The 15,899-nt window shown below is 45.0% G+C and overlaps 1 protein-coding gene across 1 annotated transcript in view; it reads left to right on the top strand.

Annotated features, from left to right (window-relative positions):
• Dclk3 (doublecortin like kinase 3) overlaps positions 1 to 15,695 on the top strand; it is a 51,420-nt gene extending 35,725 nt beyond the window's left edge. Inside the window, exons 3-5 of the mRNA XM_028787123.1 lie at positions 8,858 to 8,990; positions 10,997 to 11,164; positions 14,692 to 15,695. Of these exons, the coding sequence (XP_028642956.1) occupies positions 8,858 to 8,990; positions 10,997 to 11,164; positions 14,692 to 14,885 (495 nt within the window). The 3' untranslated portion in view covers positions 14,886 to 15,695. The remainder of the gene's footprint in view (positions 1 to 8,857; positions 8,991 to 10,996; positions 11,165 to 14,691) is intronic.
• The last annotated feature ends 204 nt before the right edge of the window (positions 15,696 to 15,899 follow it).

The following is a 15,899-nucleotide window of genomic DNA, read 5'->3' as shown; positions in this document are numbered from 1 at the left end:
TTCGGTGTGGACAAATACCTCTGAAAGGTTAAGCAGATGCAGATCTTTGTAGAATTAAACATCACAGCTGAGACCTTTTAGTGCTTTGAGGCAGTGGGGTGTGTGTGTGTGTGTGTGTGTGTGTGTGTGTGTTAGAGAGAGGGAGATGGCAAACTACAGATTAGCTGTAATAAGTTTTCATCATTTACATACATGTGTACAACATATTAGGAACAGAGTCGTCTCCCACAAGCATCTTGTCCCCTCCTGCTGCGGCCCACAAAATCCTTCCTAACTAGTCTCTCTCCCTGCCATGTTCCTATATTTTTTTTATATGAGTATATACTTGTATGTGTGTACAAGTCTCGTGCTGGTGAATAGCTATAGTATTTTCAGCCCAACACAAGATTTGTTCGTGGCTATTGATTCAGTTGGCATTTCGAACGTTTTCTGATTTTGAAAAAAAAAGTCTGCTTTACTCTCTCCAAATAACCTTTATGCGTGCACGAGTGTGTGTGTGTGTGTGTGTGTGTGTGTGTGTGTGTACATGTGTACATGTATGGCTTCACAAACAGCAGAAAGCTGTGTGTGAACCTTCTTTTGTGTAAGAGGTAATGAATGCCTTGCTCTTCCTGGGTGATCTGTTGGTGGGCACTTGTTGAAACAGGTGAAACATGTTTGTCCTTTTTCTGCCGAGGTAAAGTTTGGCATATCATGTGTAGCGTCTAAACCTTATCCAGTGCCAGGCTTTTGGTTTTCTTCAGACAAAGATGAAGCTTTAGGTGGACTTGAAAACTGCTGTGGTCTGGGCTTAGACAGATACTGTTTCCAAGCTTGTTGATAGAATAGTCATGTTGCAAAAGTGTTTGGTTTTCCAAGATTCAGTATTCACCATTGTTGCCATGGTGACCACCATCCATCAGTTGATATTCTTCACTTACCTACATGTACTGTCAAATCAATGCTTTCTTCCTTTAAGAGGTGGCTGCTGGCTCTCCATTAGAGCTGTCTTTGCTAAGCCTGGGAAATGCTTATTTTAGCAGCAACTTCTGACTGAGCATCGGATTGTAAGTGCAGCTGCTTTTACAGACATTTTCTGAGCACGATAAAAGCTCTTAATGAACGTAGCTGCTTATCATGATGTTTTAATCAACAGAAATATTTACATCTGATAATTAGGCCCCGGAGTAACATTTCAGGCCTCCTGTATTGCCAAGTTCATCTGGTCCCACTGATCTCATTTCCTGATATTAGAATTCTTCTACCCTTAGGGTTATTTAGACTCCTGAGATCTTGCAAAGAAAGTTTTAATTATGAGACTTTCCAGCTTGCAGAAATATCCATGTTAATTGCTTCTTCTGCCTGTATGTGGTCCCCTGGAGGGAATGGTGTAGTGCTGACTGAATCCCAGGGAAGGAGAGATGAAACCACAGGAGCCTGAGAAGAGGTGGTAATTAGAGCAGCTCACCCAGGATGGGGAGTATACAGGCTAGGTATCAGCCAAGACAGCTGGGTGAGCGGGCAGTGATGGAAGGGATGTTAGGCTCAAGCAGAGTCCTTCTAGAAGCACCTTCTCCAGTGGGAGGGGGAAGGAGAGTAGAATCTTGTTCAGGGAAGGAGCTGGGAGGGATGAGATGGTCGGACGATCAGTTGCTCCTCTCTCTGACATGTGGAACGTTGCCTTTCCTAGGTCTTGTCACTGTTCCCAGGTGCTACAGCTCTGAGTACTTGGAGCAGCAGAAATGGTTTCATGGAGTGGCATGGCAGGAACAGGTCACAGCTTGGGCGAAGACAAAGGCAGATCCTTTCTTGTTGGTTCCAGGATGAAGTAGGTTTGTCTGGCCATCTACCTACTGAGTATGGCTGGGACTGTGCACTGTTAGGTGTCCTCAAGAGTGATAAGAAAAGCCTAGAGTGAAGACGACTCACACATCGCTTGCCCATTCTTCCTCTGACGTGAACGTCTTCCGTCGTTTTGTTGACCTTAATTCTCTATGTCCTTTTCCCCTCTCCCTTCCGCTGTGATATACAAGGACTCAGTAGTGGCCATTCTCCTTGATCCACAGGCAGCTCTGACTCCTTTCTCCTTAGCCAGAAGCTAGGCACACACCCCAGTGTTTTCTCACTAATGCTCCAGGCATTACCAGTTTTAAACATTGGTAATAACCATTCGGTGCATCTCATCAGGCCAGACTGCATGAAATTAAGAAACACGGACTTCAGCAATTAACAAAGAATCACAAGAGACAGAGTTAGATGAAACAGGGCTTTAGTTCAGATCATTTTGTTAGCGAATACTGGCCATATCTTGTTGCCACCTTCCTAGGAGGATGTGTTCTCTTGGGCCCTTTGAGGATCGAAGATTAAATTTCTCAAGATTCTTTTAGTTGGAGAAAGTGGCTAAGCAGATCTCCTCTGTGAGTTTCCAAGATCTAGCTCTCCCTAGGCTCAGTTTCTTCTAGAAGAGTCTGATTCATCTTCTGAAAGTCCTGTCTGTTGGAGTTAATGTAAGGTCAGGGGAGGAATCTGGGGCTGTTCCCCCATCTGAGGTAAGCTCCCTGTTGTTATTTGGTATTCTGCTGAAGTGAATAGGGGCAGGTGGTCATTCCTGTGGATGGGTTGGGATGGTGGGTGAGGAGGGAGGACTCTGGTGTTTCTGACCTGCAGCTAGATAGTACCAGACTCATCTTTTTGATGGAGGAAGAAGACTCCAGGGTACCTATAGCAATGTGAGCTTGACTGAGTTCAGGGGATCACATACGGTGAAAATATGCATGTGTGTGGAGATAAAGGTTTCTGTTTCAGGATGCATGGCAGCTGTGGGTGCATGCAGGTGTGTGTGTGTGTGTGTGTGTGTGTGAAGGATATCACAAAATAGAACAGAATAGTAGCTGAAGAGGTGTGTAGAAATGGGCTGTGTGTGTTTTTAAATTGGGAGGTTTGGCCCTGCAGTGATGGAGCCAGTCTACCAGGCTCTCAAAGAACAGCAGGGTGAGCGTGAAGCTGTTCCTCATGTCCTTTGATTCTCATCTTCTCTGGTGACACAGCAGGAATGTTAAGTACAGAGAAATATGAAGCTATCAGATTTAACTCAGAAAACGCGGTTGTTTGACTATCTTCCCTCAGTAGGCTGACATTGTCTGAAAAGACAAGTGGCCTAGAGACTGCTGTGCTCTGGCTTGGCTCTGGGCTGCATGACTTCCTGGCATAAGCCATTTTCATTAAGGTATTTTCAGGCACCCTTTGTTTTTGTTGCTCTTCCTTTCCCATACCCCTCCCCAGAGCCCCCCTCCCCCATGCACCTCTTGCTGGTCCCCCTCCTCCTAGGTATTTTATTACTTTCTTTACCTCCCTGCCTCTTGCTCTCCATCCCAGGAAGCCTCTTTTCTTCCTCTAGTGTGACCTGCACTCACCCTCTCTATACACACATATAAACATGAAAGTCCAGGATCTGTATTTGAGAAAACACGTAGCATTGATTTTTCTGAGTCTAGGTTGCTTTGCTTAACGTAATAAATCCCAGTTCTGTTTATTATTTTTTTTTCTGCAACTGTCATCCCTTTCTTCCGTGTGGCTTCATAAAGTATCATTGTGTAATGAGCCACCTTTTCTTTCCCCTTCTTTGGTTGGTGGACACCTAGGCTGATTCCATTTCTTGGCTGCTGTGAACAGCGTGGCTGTCAACGTTGATGGTCAGGGATTACAGTACCTTTTATGTTCCAGTGTAAATTAGTTTGTGGCACTGGCATTTTGATATGATGTGGCTCTTCTAAGATCACTTCAGTCCTTGGTAGTTGGAAATGTGCTTTGGAGGGAAATAGCCCGAAGAGCCATGAAGACTCAAGCAGGAATTTAGCAGAGATAAATGGGCCTACCCCGAGCCTAATGTTTAAGTGTGCCTTGCTGCTGGGCTGTACTCTGCTGCCCCCTTCTGCTTAGAGATTAAAAGTACATTTTAAATTTTATTTATTAAGGTCTTTTTGTTTTTGAGATAGGATCTTCCTCGCTGTACAGTGGCAAGTGGCCTGGAATTCTCTAGCCTCCTGAGTGCTAGGATTACAGGCGTGCACCTCACAACGGATTGCGTAACCATGCTTAAATTGATAGACTATGGAAAGGCAGAGTGGAGGCCAACTGATTACAACGTAAAGATCTCTCTTGAGGGACACGGATGTAGCTCAGTTGATAGAGTACTGGCTGCGTGAAGCCCCGGGTTCGATCCCTAGCACCGCATTAACCAGGCATGGTGGTGTACACCCATAATCCCAGCACTTGGGATCTGGAAGTGAGAGGATCAGTAGTTCAAAGTTACCCTGAGCTACCTAGCTTGGTCTCCATGATACCCTATCTCAAAAAAAAAAAGTTTTTTTTTTCTTCTTCTTGAGGTTTTGGACTTGAGGCCTTGGGGCACATGTGTAGTTATCCCATGCTCACATCACTAGTGCAGACCACCTGGATTCAAAGCAGGACACTCTGGTGTGGCTGGAAAGAGGGACATAGAGAGACAGATCAGTCAGTCATTCAGGCTGGGTGTAGCCGTCACTTAATATACTGTCTGACAGAGGGCCTGGATTAGCCCAGCAAGAACATGGTCCAGAACAGTGTGTTTAGATAAACTTGGAGATGTGGGTTGTGGGTAAGCTGAGACACAGGGAAGTAGATCCAGGGCAGGATGGCTTCCAAACCCAGGAAAGCCTGAAAGGCTTTTTGAGACATAGGCATTGAAGTGGACATTGAATGGGGCCTTTGGCTTCACGGCCAGATCCTGAGTGTCCTGAGTGTTCCCTGTCTCCACCCCAGAAACCAAGCCCCATAAAGGACTTGCCGGGAGTCCTGGGGTCATAACATAGAGAATTCAGAAAGCCAGCTTAGGGTTGGGGTGGGGTGGGCTGTTCATGGTCCTTGCTTCCCATCTTTGGAAGGGATGCATCCTTATTCACTGTCACCTCAGAGGGGATTTGAGAAAGCAGGTAGGGATGGACTTCTGGGTCAGCAGGTATAGACCTGAGATGTACAAGTGTCTGGTGGAGAGATGTGTTAGACAAATTTCTTGTTTGGGTGGAGGTCTGACTTGATGGTAAGATAGGTAGTGTTGCAAAGCAGTGTATTAAGATGCAAAAAAAAAACCACTCACACATTGCCTAGCCTTAAGAGGAATGAACCTGTTTGTATAGCAAAGCCAATGACAGCTTCGAGAAGGGCTGAGGAGATGGTCATTGGGTAAAAGTGCTTGCTATGAAAGCAAGAGGACCTGAGTTCAAATCCCTGTCACTCACATAATACTGGGCATGACTGTGCACCTGTAATCGATGTGTTGGAGAACGGAGACAGGCGGGTACCAGGAACTTGCTGGCCAGCCAGCCTCGCTGAAAGTAAGTTAGTGAGAGATCTGTCTCACTAAATAAGATGGAGAGATTGGGGAGGGGAAGACAGCCGATGTCCTTATCCGTGCATGGGTACCTGTATCTACACAATTCATGCCCAATGTACCACCTCTCATGGGTACCTGTACCTACACAATTCATGCCCAATGTACCACCTCTCATGGGTACCTGTACCTACACAATTCATGCCCAATGTACCACCTCTCATGGGTACCTGTATCTACACAATACGTGCCCAATGTACCACCTCTCACAAAAATAAATAGGTAAACACATGAGAAAATAATAATAGGCAACTCTAAGACTATTAAAGAAACCATGAGAGTAGAACTGGAGTCTTTACCACATCAGTCCTTCCCAGCAATGGGTGATGTTCCAGGTGGGAAAAGCTGAACTCCTAGGAGACAAGAGCAGCATGTTATGTTTTAGACAGGCCCAGAGAGTCATTTAAAAACTAATGTGCTGTTTTGAAGACATATTAGGGACATCAAATATAATATAATTTTAGATAAAAGCCTGAGTTCTGGAACATTTCATCTGGTTTCTACTGGACCATTGGGGTAGGCTTTGGAATTGTGAGTTTCCAATTACTTTTTTTGATAGAAGTATCCATTTTATTTTGGTGTATTGAATTGGCCAGATACTTTTGATTCTGATCATTTGGCTGGAAATATTTGCAAATATTTTTGTGGGGAACATTTTTTTTCTCAACAATTACGTAGTCATATGATGGATGGAGACGGTCCATCTGGCAATTCCAGGCGCCAACAATATTTTGTTTTCCTTTCCTTCCCAACTAGACTTTCTAGCCTAAATTATTCTGTTGTCTCTTTCAGGCTGTATCTGCCTCTGTGTATAGAGTGAGCAGAACTGGGTTTTGGATCCAAAACTATAGTTTGTTTTTGGCTAGGTTAACTAAGAAGCCAATGATGTAGAGAGGCTTGTACAGGGTTTGCAGGACACCTTTACTGGGATTTCCACCTTCTCAGGACGTGGAAATGGACCTGGACACAGGGGTAGTGATAGAAACAGAGAGCTTATTAAGGAAGAAAAGCATTTTATAGACTGGAAGTGAGCCAGAGTTAGGTATGGGTCAGCAGCTCAGTGGCTCCTGGATGGGCAGGCAGGGAGGTGTGCATGTGCTTTCTTAACTGTCAGCCTTGCTGGGTTTTCCAGCCTTCCCCTTTGTCATTGTTTCCGTCCATATACCAGTCTTGACCCAGACTCAGCAATTAAGACACATGCCACTTGTGGAAATGTCAGCTCATGGGCAGGAACCTCATGTGTGACGATATGATGTCATTAGGATCTCCCTCAAGCTCCGCTTTGAAATCTCCATTGAGAGAATTTAGAGGTGACACACAGAGGACAGTATGGAGATGGTTGTGCTTATGGCAGGGAAGTGTAACACTTTAAGGAGGGCGATGCCCAAAAGGACCACTCTGTGTTAGACATACTCCCAAGTGGGGACATTGTATTACCTACCAACCTGTATTACCTACACTTCAGGAAGACTTTCTCCTGTTTCTAAAGTCTCTAGAATAGCTTTCCCTGAAGGGCTTTCCTGCCGTTGATTGACAGGCCCATGGCTGAATTCTGGGAGGTCACAATGGTACGTTCTTATTCTTTATCAGGAAGCTGATGGCCAAATAGTGATTTTACAGTCTTATGTAGTTCAGGAAGTAGTACCTCTACCTGAGGTCGTAGATGCCACTCAGGTGTCATTCTATTGGTCCATACTCGCAATTCTGCTATTTCATTTTCAAATTTAACTGGAGGTTTTATAAGGGAGGGGTGCATTCTTAAAGACCACAAGGATCTAACCATCTACCTGGGAAGGAGAGACAAGATGACTACCCCAGCCTGCATGCCAGTTGTCACCATAACTCAGACATGGGGAGACCCACCAGTCCCCTAGCCCCCACCTCTAAGTGCTGATACAAGCATGGGAGATCTGTGCTCAGATCCAGCAGAAACACAGGATGTGAGCTGCAGACAACCCAGATGTTCCTCTCTCAGGTATGGCAGCAACAGCGAGTTTCTTTTTTGATAAAAGCACCCTGTTTTGTCCAGTAAGTTTTTACCTAGTACCTGGATTAGCAGTGCTGTGCATCTGACCTTGTCCCCTGGCCCCTGTGATGTGATACGGACAGCTGATCTTTGGTTTAGTCAGATAGGTGCTTATTGATAGTGAAGAAGGCTGGAGTTTGAATCTGAGTCTGGTATTTAAATTTTCCCCAAATGGAATCAGCTTACACGGTACGGTCTTACCATGCACTTTGAACTTGGAGCAAGATCGTACTGGGCTTGACCATCATCATGTCCTCCATGTGGAGCATAGCACACATTTGTCTATCTGTAGTGGGGTGGGAGTGTCCTATGTAGAGGTTGGAGTCAAGTTCTCTCTCTTCCCAGCCCATGGGTCCTGGGAATTGAACTCAGGTTATTAGTTTTGCTGGCAAGCTCCTTTACCCACTGAGCCATCTCACCATCCCTCTAGACCTTTGCTTGTTCTTACACAAGTTAGTTTATGTTCAAAGGGCCACTGACCCTTGTTAGAACACAGTAGTGTCCAGTGGAAATGGTTTCCATCTACACTGTCCAGCATGGTGCCCAACTCACAGGTTGCTATTGGACATACACACGTGCCCACTGCAGCTGAGAAACTGAGTTTTAATCAATGAATTTTAACATCACATTTGATAACACCTGATGCTGAACTGGATGGTGCAGTGAACCTGACTCTGGTTCTTTGGCTGAAAAATGTGAGCAGCTGCATTGAGGTCAGGTTGGGCGTGTCTATCCTGGGACACCCTGTGACTTAGATGGGTCACTGCTGCTTTGACTTGGCTGTACACACACACTACTGTCTCCGTGTTCCTGGTTGCACATGCACACTACTGTTTCAGTGTTCTAGGTTGCACACACATACTACTGTCTCAGTGTCCCTGGTTGTACATACACACATGTAGCTCCCCAGCTGCCCCAAGTTCGGGGGCTACTTTGTAATGGCCCCTTCTGCTGCTCCGGTCTGCGGGTCAGGGCTTAGCAAGAGAGAGTGGGGACGTAGGGGATAAAGACGTGAAGAATGGAGACAAGACAGGGAGTCTGATCAAGTCTCATTTATTGAAAGGAAATCCTGGGTATTTAAACCCTTTACCATGTGCCTTGCCCTCGTGGACAAGCACAGCTGAAGGCACTATGTCATGTGCCTTGCAGCATGGATATCAAGTGTGCCTAGCTAGCAGTGTGGAGACCACGTGTGCCTAGCTGCTGGCGGCACTAAACAACAAAACAAGATATGTGAGAAAAACAACATGTTTATCAGTGTGCTCAGCTGTTGTAGGCTGTTGAAAACAAGTCTCTTGTCAGGGTATATGGCTTGAGATGGCTGCAAAGATGATAGCCGTTTTTGGCTAGGAGTCGGCTCCCAACACACACACACGCTACTGCCTCAGTGTCCCTAATGCTTTTGGTGTTTTGATCCCTTCTAGGTTCAGCGAAATGAAGACAAGTCTACCATCTTGAAGCTGGCTGATTTTGGCCTGGCCAAATATGTGGTGAGGCCTATATTTACTGTGTGTGGGACACCAACATACGTAGCTCCCGAAATTCTTTCTGAGAAAGGTAAGTGTTACCATTTGCTCTTTGGTACTCAAACTTTGCAATTGACAAATGACTTACTTAGTGTTTCCAATAATCTCAGAGAGTGGGAACTCAGGCTTGATTAAAAATATTTATTTATTTATTTGATTGTGTGAGTGCATGCATTGCTCCGTGTATGTGCATGCATCTCTCTCTCTCTCTCTCTCTCTCTCTCTCTCTCTCTCTCTCTCTCTGTGTGTGTGTGTGTGTGTGTGTGTGTGTCTGTGTGTGTAGCCAGGACAATGAGAAGAAAAAGAGAGAACAGGGGGAGAAATCTACTCAAAGAAGGCCATTTGTACTCAGGTCTGACACTATGGGAGAAAATGGAAACATTTCTTACACTAAAAGTTTAAAAATTCCTTGGTGAACCTCCATTTAAAGGCAAAAGAAATCTCATTTTGGACTCCATGAATATTCGTTCCTCATTTGTGTAGATCCAATGAACTGCTTTGACAACATACTTTGTAAAGTTTGTTTCTGTACATAAACAGAAAATGTACGGAAGATAACTTGATGGCTGTGGCATTGTGAACTGGATTTACCCGTTAGCTGAGACAGATATTCTGGGTGGGTTGAAAGGTTGGTCAAAGGCGGAAGGCAAGGGTAGTTCCAGTTGACAAAGGCACCTGGGAGCTGTGATGAGGAGACAGCATGTGTGAGGACAGAGCGTGGAGACCTGAGACTGCTTTCATTGGATTTAGAGAGTCGGTGGGTTGGATGGGCTGAGCCTAAACTTAATCCCAGACAGGAAGTGTTGAGATGTTGAATGACAGGTGTATGAGAACAGTGGAAGACACAGGACATTGTAATGCAAGCAAAGACGAATAAGGTGAAAGACAAAATGAATTAGTGTGAGTGTGTGGGGAAAGCACACCAGCTAAAACGGGGTATTGAAGAGAAGTTCTCTGAGGAAATGAGGTGGGAGGAGTTAAATCTTCACATTCATCAAGAGATATCAATACAGACCCACACTGTTGTCCTGTTGGCAAGGATGGGATGTCCCATAAGATAAATGTATTATCTTAGTTAGGGTTTTACTTCCGTGAACAGATACCATGATCATATAAGGACAACATTTAATTGAGACTGGCTTACAGGTTCAGAAATTCAGTCCATTATCACCAAGGCAGGAACATGACAGCATCCAGGCAGGCACGGTGCAGGAGGAGCTGAGAGTTCTGCATCTTCATCTGAAGGCTGCTAGCAGAATATTGGCTTCCAGTCAGCTAGGATGAAGGTCTTAAAGCCCACATCCACAGTGACACACCTACTCCAACAGGGCCACTCCCTGGGCTGAGCATATACAAACCATCACATGTATCCTATTGGGATTCTTCAATCTGATGGCTAAACTGGTGAGCTAGTAGCTCCATCCTGTTCCTGTGGAACACACAATGAGCAAAAGCCACTCAGGTGAGGAAAAGGCTTATTTCATCTTGCACTTCCAGGTCACAGTCAATCACTTACGGAGTCAGGATGTACACGCAAGGCAGGTGGCAGACTGCTTGCTATTCCAGCCAGAAAACTCACTCACAACCAAGGAATTCCGGAAAAAAAAAAGCAAGGAAGAGTGATGCTTGATGGCTTGCTCATGGGCTCAAGTTTAACTAGCCTTCGTATTCATCTCAAGCCTAGGGATGGTACTGCCCATAGGGGGCTTGGCTCTTTTACCAACATCAATTAAATCTCAAGAAGATTCTCTACAGATATTCCTCATAGGCTCACATTCAACTGGGACTCCCTCCTTAAGAGATCTAGGCTATGTCAAGTTGATAGTTTTTAGTTAACTAGGACAATTACTTTGTATACCTCCTCTCTAAAGAGTTACATTATAATCAGTTACTATATTTGTTACTCTTCTTTTTCTGCAACAAAATACCAGATAAAAGCAACCTAAGGGAGAAAGAACTTTTGCTTTTGCTGTTGTTGCACAGTTCAAGAGATAAGAGTTTAATACCTTTGAGCTGCCTCCCTCTGTGTTCTTGCAGGTTACGGCCTGGAGGTAGACATGTGGGCTGCAGGTGTGATCCTGTACATCCTCTTATGTGGCTTCCCCCCTTTCCGAAGTCCTGAGAGGGACCAAGACGAGCTCTTCAACATCATCCAAACGGGCCAGTTTGAGTTCCTCTCTCCTTACTGGGACAACATTTCTGATGGTGAGATTCAGGGGCTTCCTGTGATGAGAAGGAAGGCTGTGGGCCTCCTCCTACTCCTTTAAAGAGTGCTCTGGAGAGGTATTTGGAGGGTGTGGGTGAAACTTTCAGTGGTGCTCAACTGTCCTCACACATAAATGAGAGACTGGGTTAAGTCTCCGTTTAGATCTGGTCTTCCAGTCTGCGACACTCTTGGGGTTTAGAAGGGACGTGCTACAGTAACTCTTTCTGGACAAAACATTGTCCTGAGCATGCTATGCCAGCAACATAGATAAACACACTCCCCCATCTCCCCCATGTCTCTTCCCACCATGGCAGAACTTATTTAGTAAAAATAAATTTACAAAGCAATCTTAATGGCAGCAATTTGCCAGATTAATAATTGCGCCAAGGTTAACACAGGTTTTTTTTTTATTCCAATCTTAATTACTAACATCAACTCTCATATCATATATCACAGGGTAAACACACACACACACATGCACACATACACGCACACACACATGCACATGCACACACACTGAATAGATACACAGGGTTAAAGGGGGTTGCCAAAAACATTCATGAAGTTTCAGATATGGGCAGATAGGAATTTTAGTGGAATCTGTATTGATAAGATAAGGGACCCAAATTAGAGACAGTTACAAGGCTGCCATTGTTAGTCAGGTGGCTCTGACTCATGGGGTTTGAGAGTGAAGTTGTGTTGTTGAGTCTGGCTAAGAGGTTGAAGCACAGGATTGATCGGTCTGATCTGTGGCTAGAACTGGTGGCTGGATAGGTGGCAGGTCCAGACAGGCAAATAGGAGGATGGGCAGGCAGCAGTTGGGTAGGCAGTGCCAGCAGTGTGTACAGAGCTGAACTGAACCCCAGGGACAGCTGGGAACACTCTCCCTGTTGGTCTTTGAAGCACATTCCAGGTGTCAGATGACAGGTTGGTGGGGACTCTTGCCATTAAGGTGCTATGGTCCAAGTTAGTTCATTGTACCCTTTCTCAGTCTGGTATGTTTAAATCTTAGGCTTTGTTTTCCTGATATAATTTTAGTATGCTCATGTTACCCAATGGTCTCCATTCACTCCAATAAATTTATAAGTGGCACATTTTTCTACTCCTGGGAATAAGTTATAGGCCTGTGCCTCATGACTGGTACTGGGGTGAATGGTATGAATTAATGTTCACCCAGGTGCACAGCCCTCCTCTATCCTCAAGATGGAGTCAAATACTACTTAGAATCTCTCGGGGCAAGGTACAGTCTGAAAAAGACATTGGTTTCAATAATATGGAACACTGTTCGGCCTGGTCTCAGTAGCCATGACCAAACATCTGTCTACTCCAGATATACCCACAGACAGACCAAAGCAACAATTCTATGAAAGGGTGACTTGGGGACCAGTGTGTTGATTGAATTTACTTACATTATATAGGTGAAGGGTGACTTTCAGGAACAAGGGTGACCTCAACGTGGGCTATCCCACCCATCATGGATGATGAGCTTGTGGAAGATGCTTTATGGAGTCAGCCTTTCTGTCAGCTTTCTTTTTCTATATACTCAGCCCCTCCCAAGATCACTTATAGTTGGGCAAAGGAAGAAATGGCAGGACTCCTAGCTATGGTTCCTTCTCTTCCCTCCTTCTACTAGAAGGTATCAGTAGCTACCACCATCACAGAGCTAGCTACTCAAGTATTGTTCTGCTCCGTTGATTGCAATGGTTACTGGACTAAAGTGATTTGCACTCCAAAGTGGCCATTGGATGATCAGGTTAAAAAAGTCATATAACAGGTGCAAAATCTGCCCTGCTTGAACCAGGCAGGGCAGGAGAAATCAATCTGTGGCTTCTAGGCTCTAGACATTGCCGGAAGGGTGTACAGGAGGGGTTGACAGGTGTGGGAACAGCTGATAATGGAATCGGAGGCACCTTTCAATAAGGGTGAAAAGCTGAGTGTTTTCTTTCTGTGTACCACAAATCAGGAGGGAAAGGCTGCAGAGTGGGGGTGAGAGTTGGAGGTGAGGGTTGGGAGGGCAGAGGGTGTTCTTTTGTCTACTTACCCACTACCCTGCCTACCAGTTAGGTTTGGGGTGGGGGAGAGAAGTGAGTAGGTTTGAGAGAATGGAGCCAAATTGAATGGCGGACACAGCACAAGCATGGCACAGTGGAGGTATGAAGCACAAGGCTCCAAGGCTCACCAGACAAAGAAGGGCTCTACATTTAAAGGTTTTGGTGGTGGGAGTGGGGGAGACAGGGGGGTTCTGGACCCCAAAGAACCAGGCTTAGTTCATATGTGATCTATGCTGTGTGCCTTTATTCAGGTTGCGTTTGATTCCTGGGCAGGGGAGAGGAGGCTAGGCTTTTAGTGAAAGGGCAGGAAGGCTGCAGCTGCTGTGGGTCTCTTAGCAGCAGCTGGATGTGACTGCTCAGCAACTGCAGGCAGGGCCAGACCTGTGAGGCTTTTCCCTGCAGCACCTTGGGGTGAGGGTGGATGGGGGTGGGGTGGGAGGTGGGATCTTCTTTCTAATCGTCTTTCCATCTCTCTAGGATCACCATGGACTTGAGCAGGAAGTGAAATTCATTTGATTTCATGTTAATGACTGCTTAGGTTTCTTTACATGTCTTTCAGTTTTGTTAGTATGCAGACATATTTATTAGCTTAGGAAAAGGGGACATGTTTTATTTAAAAGTTTGTTAGTTTGTTGTAAAACTAAAATACGGAGACATGGTGCTTGTTGTCTGTCTCCTTGGCCTGGGTATGTAGATGTTAGAAGTGGACATAAAAAACCAAAGGGCTGTCCTGTACAGCTGTGCTCTAAGCCCTGGTCACACACAGCCAACTCTAACTGTGAATGATTTCAGAGTCAATACACTGAGGTCTCATTAAAGCCGGATTTCTCTTCTTCCTTCTTGTCTGTCTTTTCCATTTCCTCTTCCCTTTCTTTCCCTCTATCATTTCCTCTGTCCTTCCTCCCCTTTTTCTTTTTCCTGTAGCCTTTCATTCCCCTTTCCTCTCCTCCCTTTCTTTTCCTCCTCTCTCCCATCCACTGTTGTTTTCTTCCTCTTTCTCTTCCTCTTTGTCCTTTTCTCTTTCCTTTCCTTTCTTTTCCATTTTCTTCTTCTCTCCCTACCCCCTCTCTCTTTCCCTCCCTCCCTCCCTCTCTCCTTCCTTCCTTCCTTCCTTCCTTCCTTCCTTCCTTCCTTTCTTTTTTCTCTCTTTCTTTCAGACTGGACCTCACTCAGTACCCCAGGCTATCCAGAAACTCACTATGTAACTGTAGCTCACCTATGTTAGCCTCAGACTCAAGTAATCCTCCTGTTTTAGCTTAACCTGATTGTGAATGCTCAGTGGTCATGAGGGGCTGGAACAGGTCTGGGATTTTTCTGTCTTCTGTCATGTTGTCCTGGACAAGGAAAGTTTATTAGCCACCCCTCCCCAGTGCTAATGTGGATGTGTGGGTTCCTACTCCATGCTTTGGAAGGAAGGAACATTTCAGAGCCACTCTCATTCACCATACTTTTCCCAATTTCTCCCACTCTCACAGATGCCAAAGATCTGGTGAGAAATTTGCTGGTGGTGGACCCAAAGAAGAGGTACACGGCCCACCAGGTCCTACAGCATCCCTGGATTGAGATGGCTGGGCACCCTAGCACAGTGAACCCACAGAAGGAGGAGTCTCCCAACAGCGAGAGTCGCTTCCAGAGCCAGCACAAGAAGGTTGCAGAGCAGGTGTCATAATCCTGCCTGGGACATCTGTCCAGCCTGGTCTCCTTGAGGACAGAGAAGAGAGGGGAAGGCTACAAGCAAGGCTGTGTCAGACACTTCTTCACAGAACTAGGGAAGGAGAAGAGCCACCTGGCATATTTAAGGAGTGTTTGAAAAGCAATGTCCTACTGTTGAATGATGTGTGATATTTTTAGATTTGTATATCTGAAGTCTTTAATACTTTTTAGCTAAGAATTGCCACGAATGAGGAATTTTGATAATAATGATGAATTCTGTTGTCTCTTTGTAGTCATGGTTACGGTGGGCTACACGAGTGAGCCTCACATCGATTGAACTCCACCCCCCTCCCACAATGAATGAGGCAATTCCTGGCTTTTCTATCTCAATAAAACACAATGACTAACAGAGAAAGATTTGCCTTGTTCAATGGTGGGGAGAGCTGGGGAAGTAGTTCAACATAGCTGTGTTTTAACCTTTGACTGAGAGACCAATACATACGGTTCTATGAACTGAAATTCCATGAAAAAAAATCAACACATTTTTTTTTTTGATGAACCTGCAGGCTGACTGATTAGAACTTCATGATTATGGAGAATGGGAATGTACAGATTGAGAGCCAAAAATGACCTTGGGTTATCTTCCATCCCCTTAATAGCCATGTTATCACCAAACTGTATATCTGACCTAACAAATAAAGCTGTTGGAACTCAGCTAAGCACTAGCTTCTACTAATCCAAAGCTAAGATGTGATAGCATCCAAAGCCTGCAGAGGAGACATCACTGCTTTGCTGTGAGCTGCCTGCCTAATCACACCACTAGTATACTTGGTACATTCATTGACCTGAGACTTTGTTTTATCTGATGCTGATAATAATAATAATAATAATAGTAATAATAATAATAATAATAATAAATCATGTAACCCTTTCCAGGATGGGATGTCATTTAGGACAACATGAACGAAGGCTGCCAGGTCATTGTCACTCATGTTTGGCTTCCAATAATTTCTCTTTGGAACAAGAGCTG

The sequence above is a fragment of the Grammomys surdaster genome, unplaced genomic scaffold (assembly GCF_004785775.1).
Source record: "Grammomys surdaster isolate TR1022 unplaced genomic scaffold, NIH_TR_1.0 125606, whole genome shotgun sequence".
NCBI lineage: Eukaryota > Metazoa > Chordata > Mammalia > Rodentia > Muridae > Grammomys > Grammomys surdaster.
Note: the sequence above shows the minus strand (reverse complement) of the source record. Positions and strands in the feature narration are given on the sequence as shown.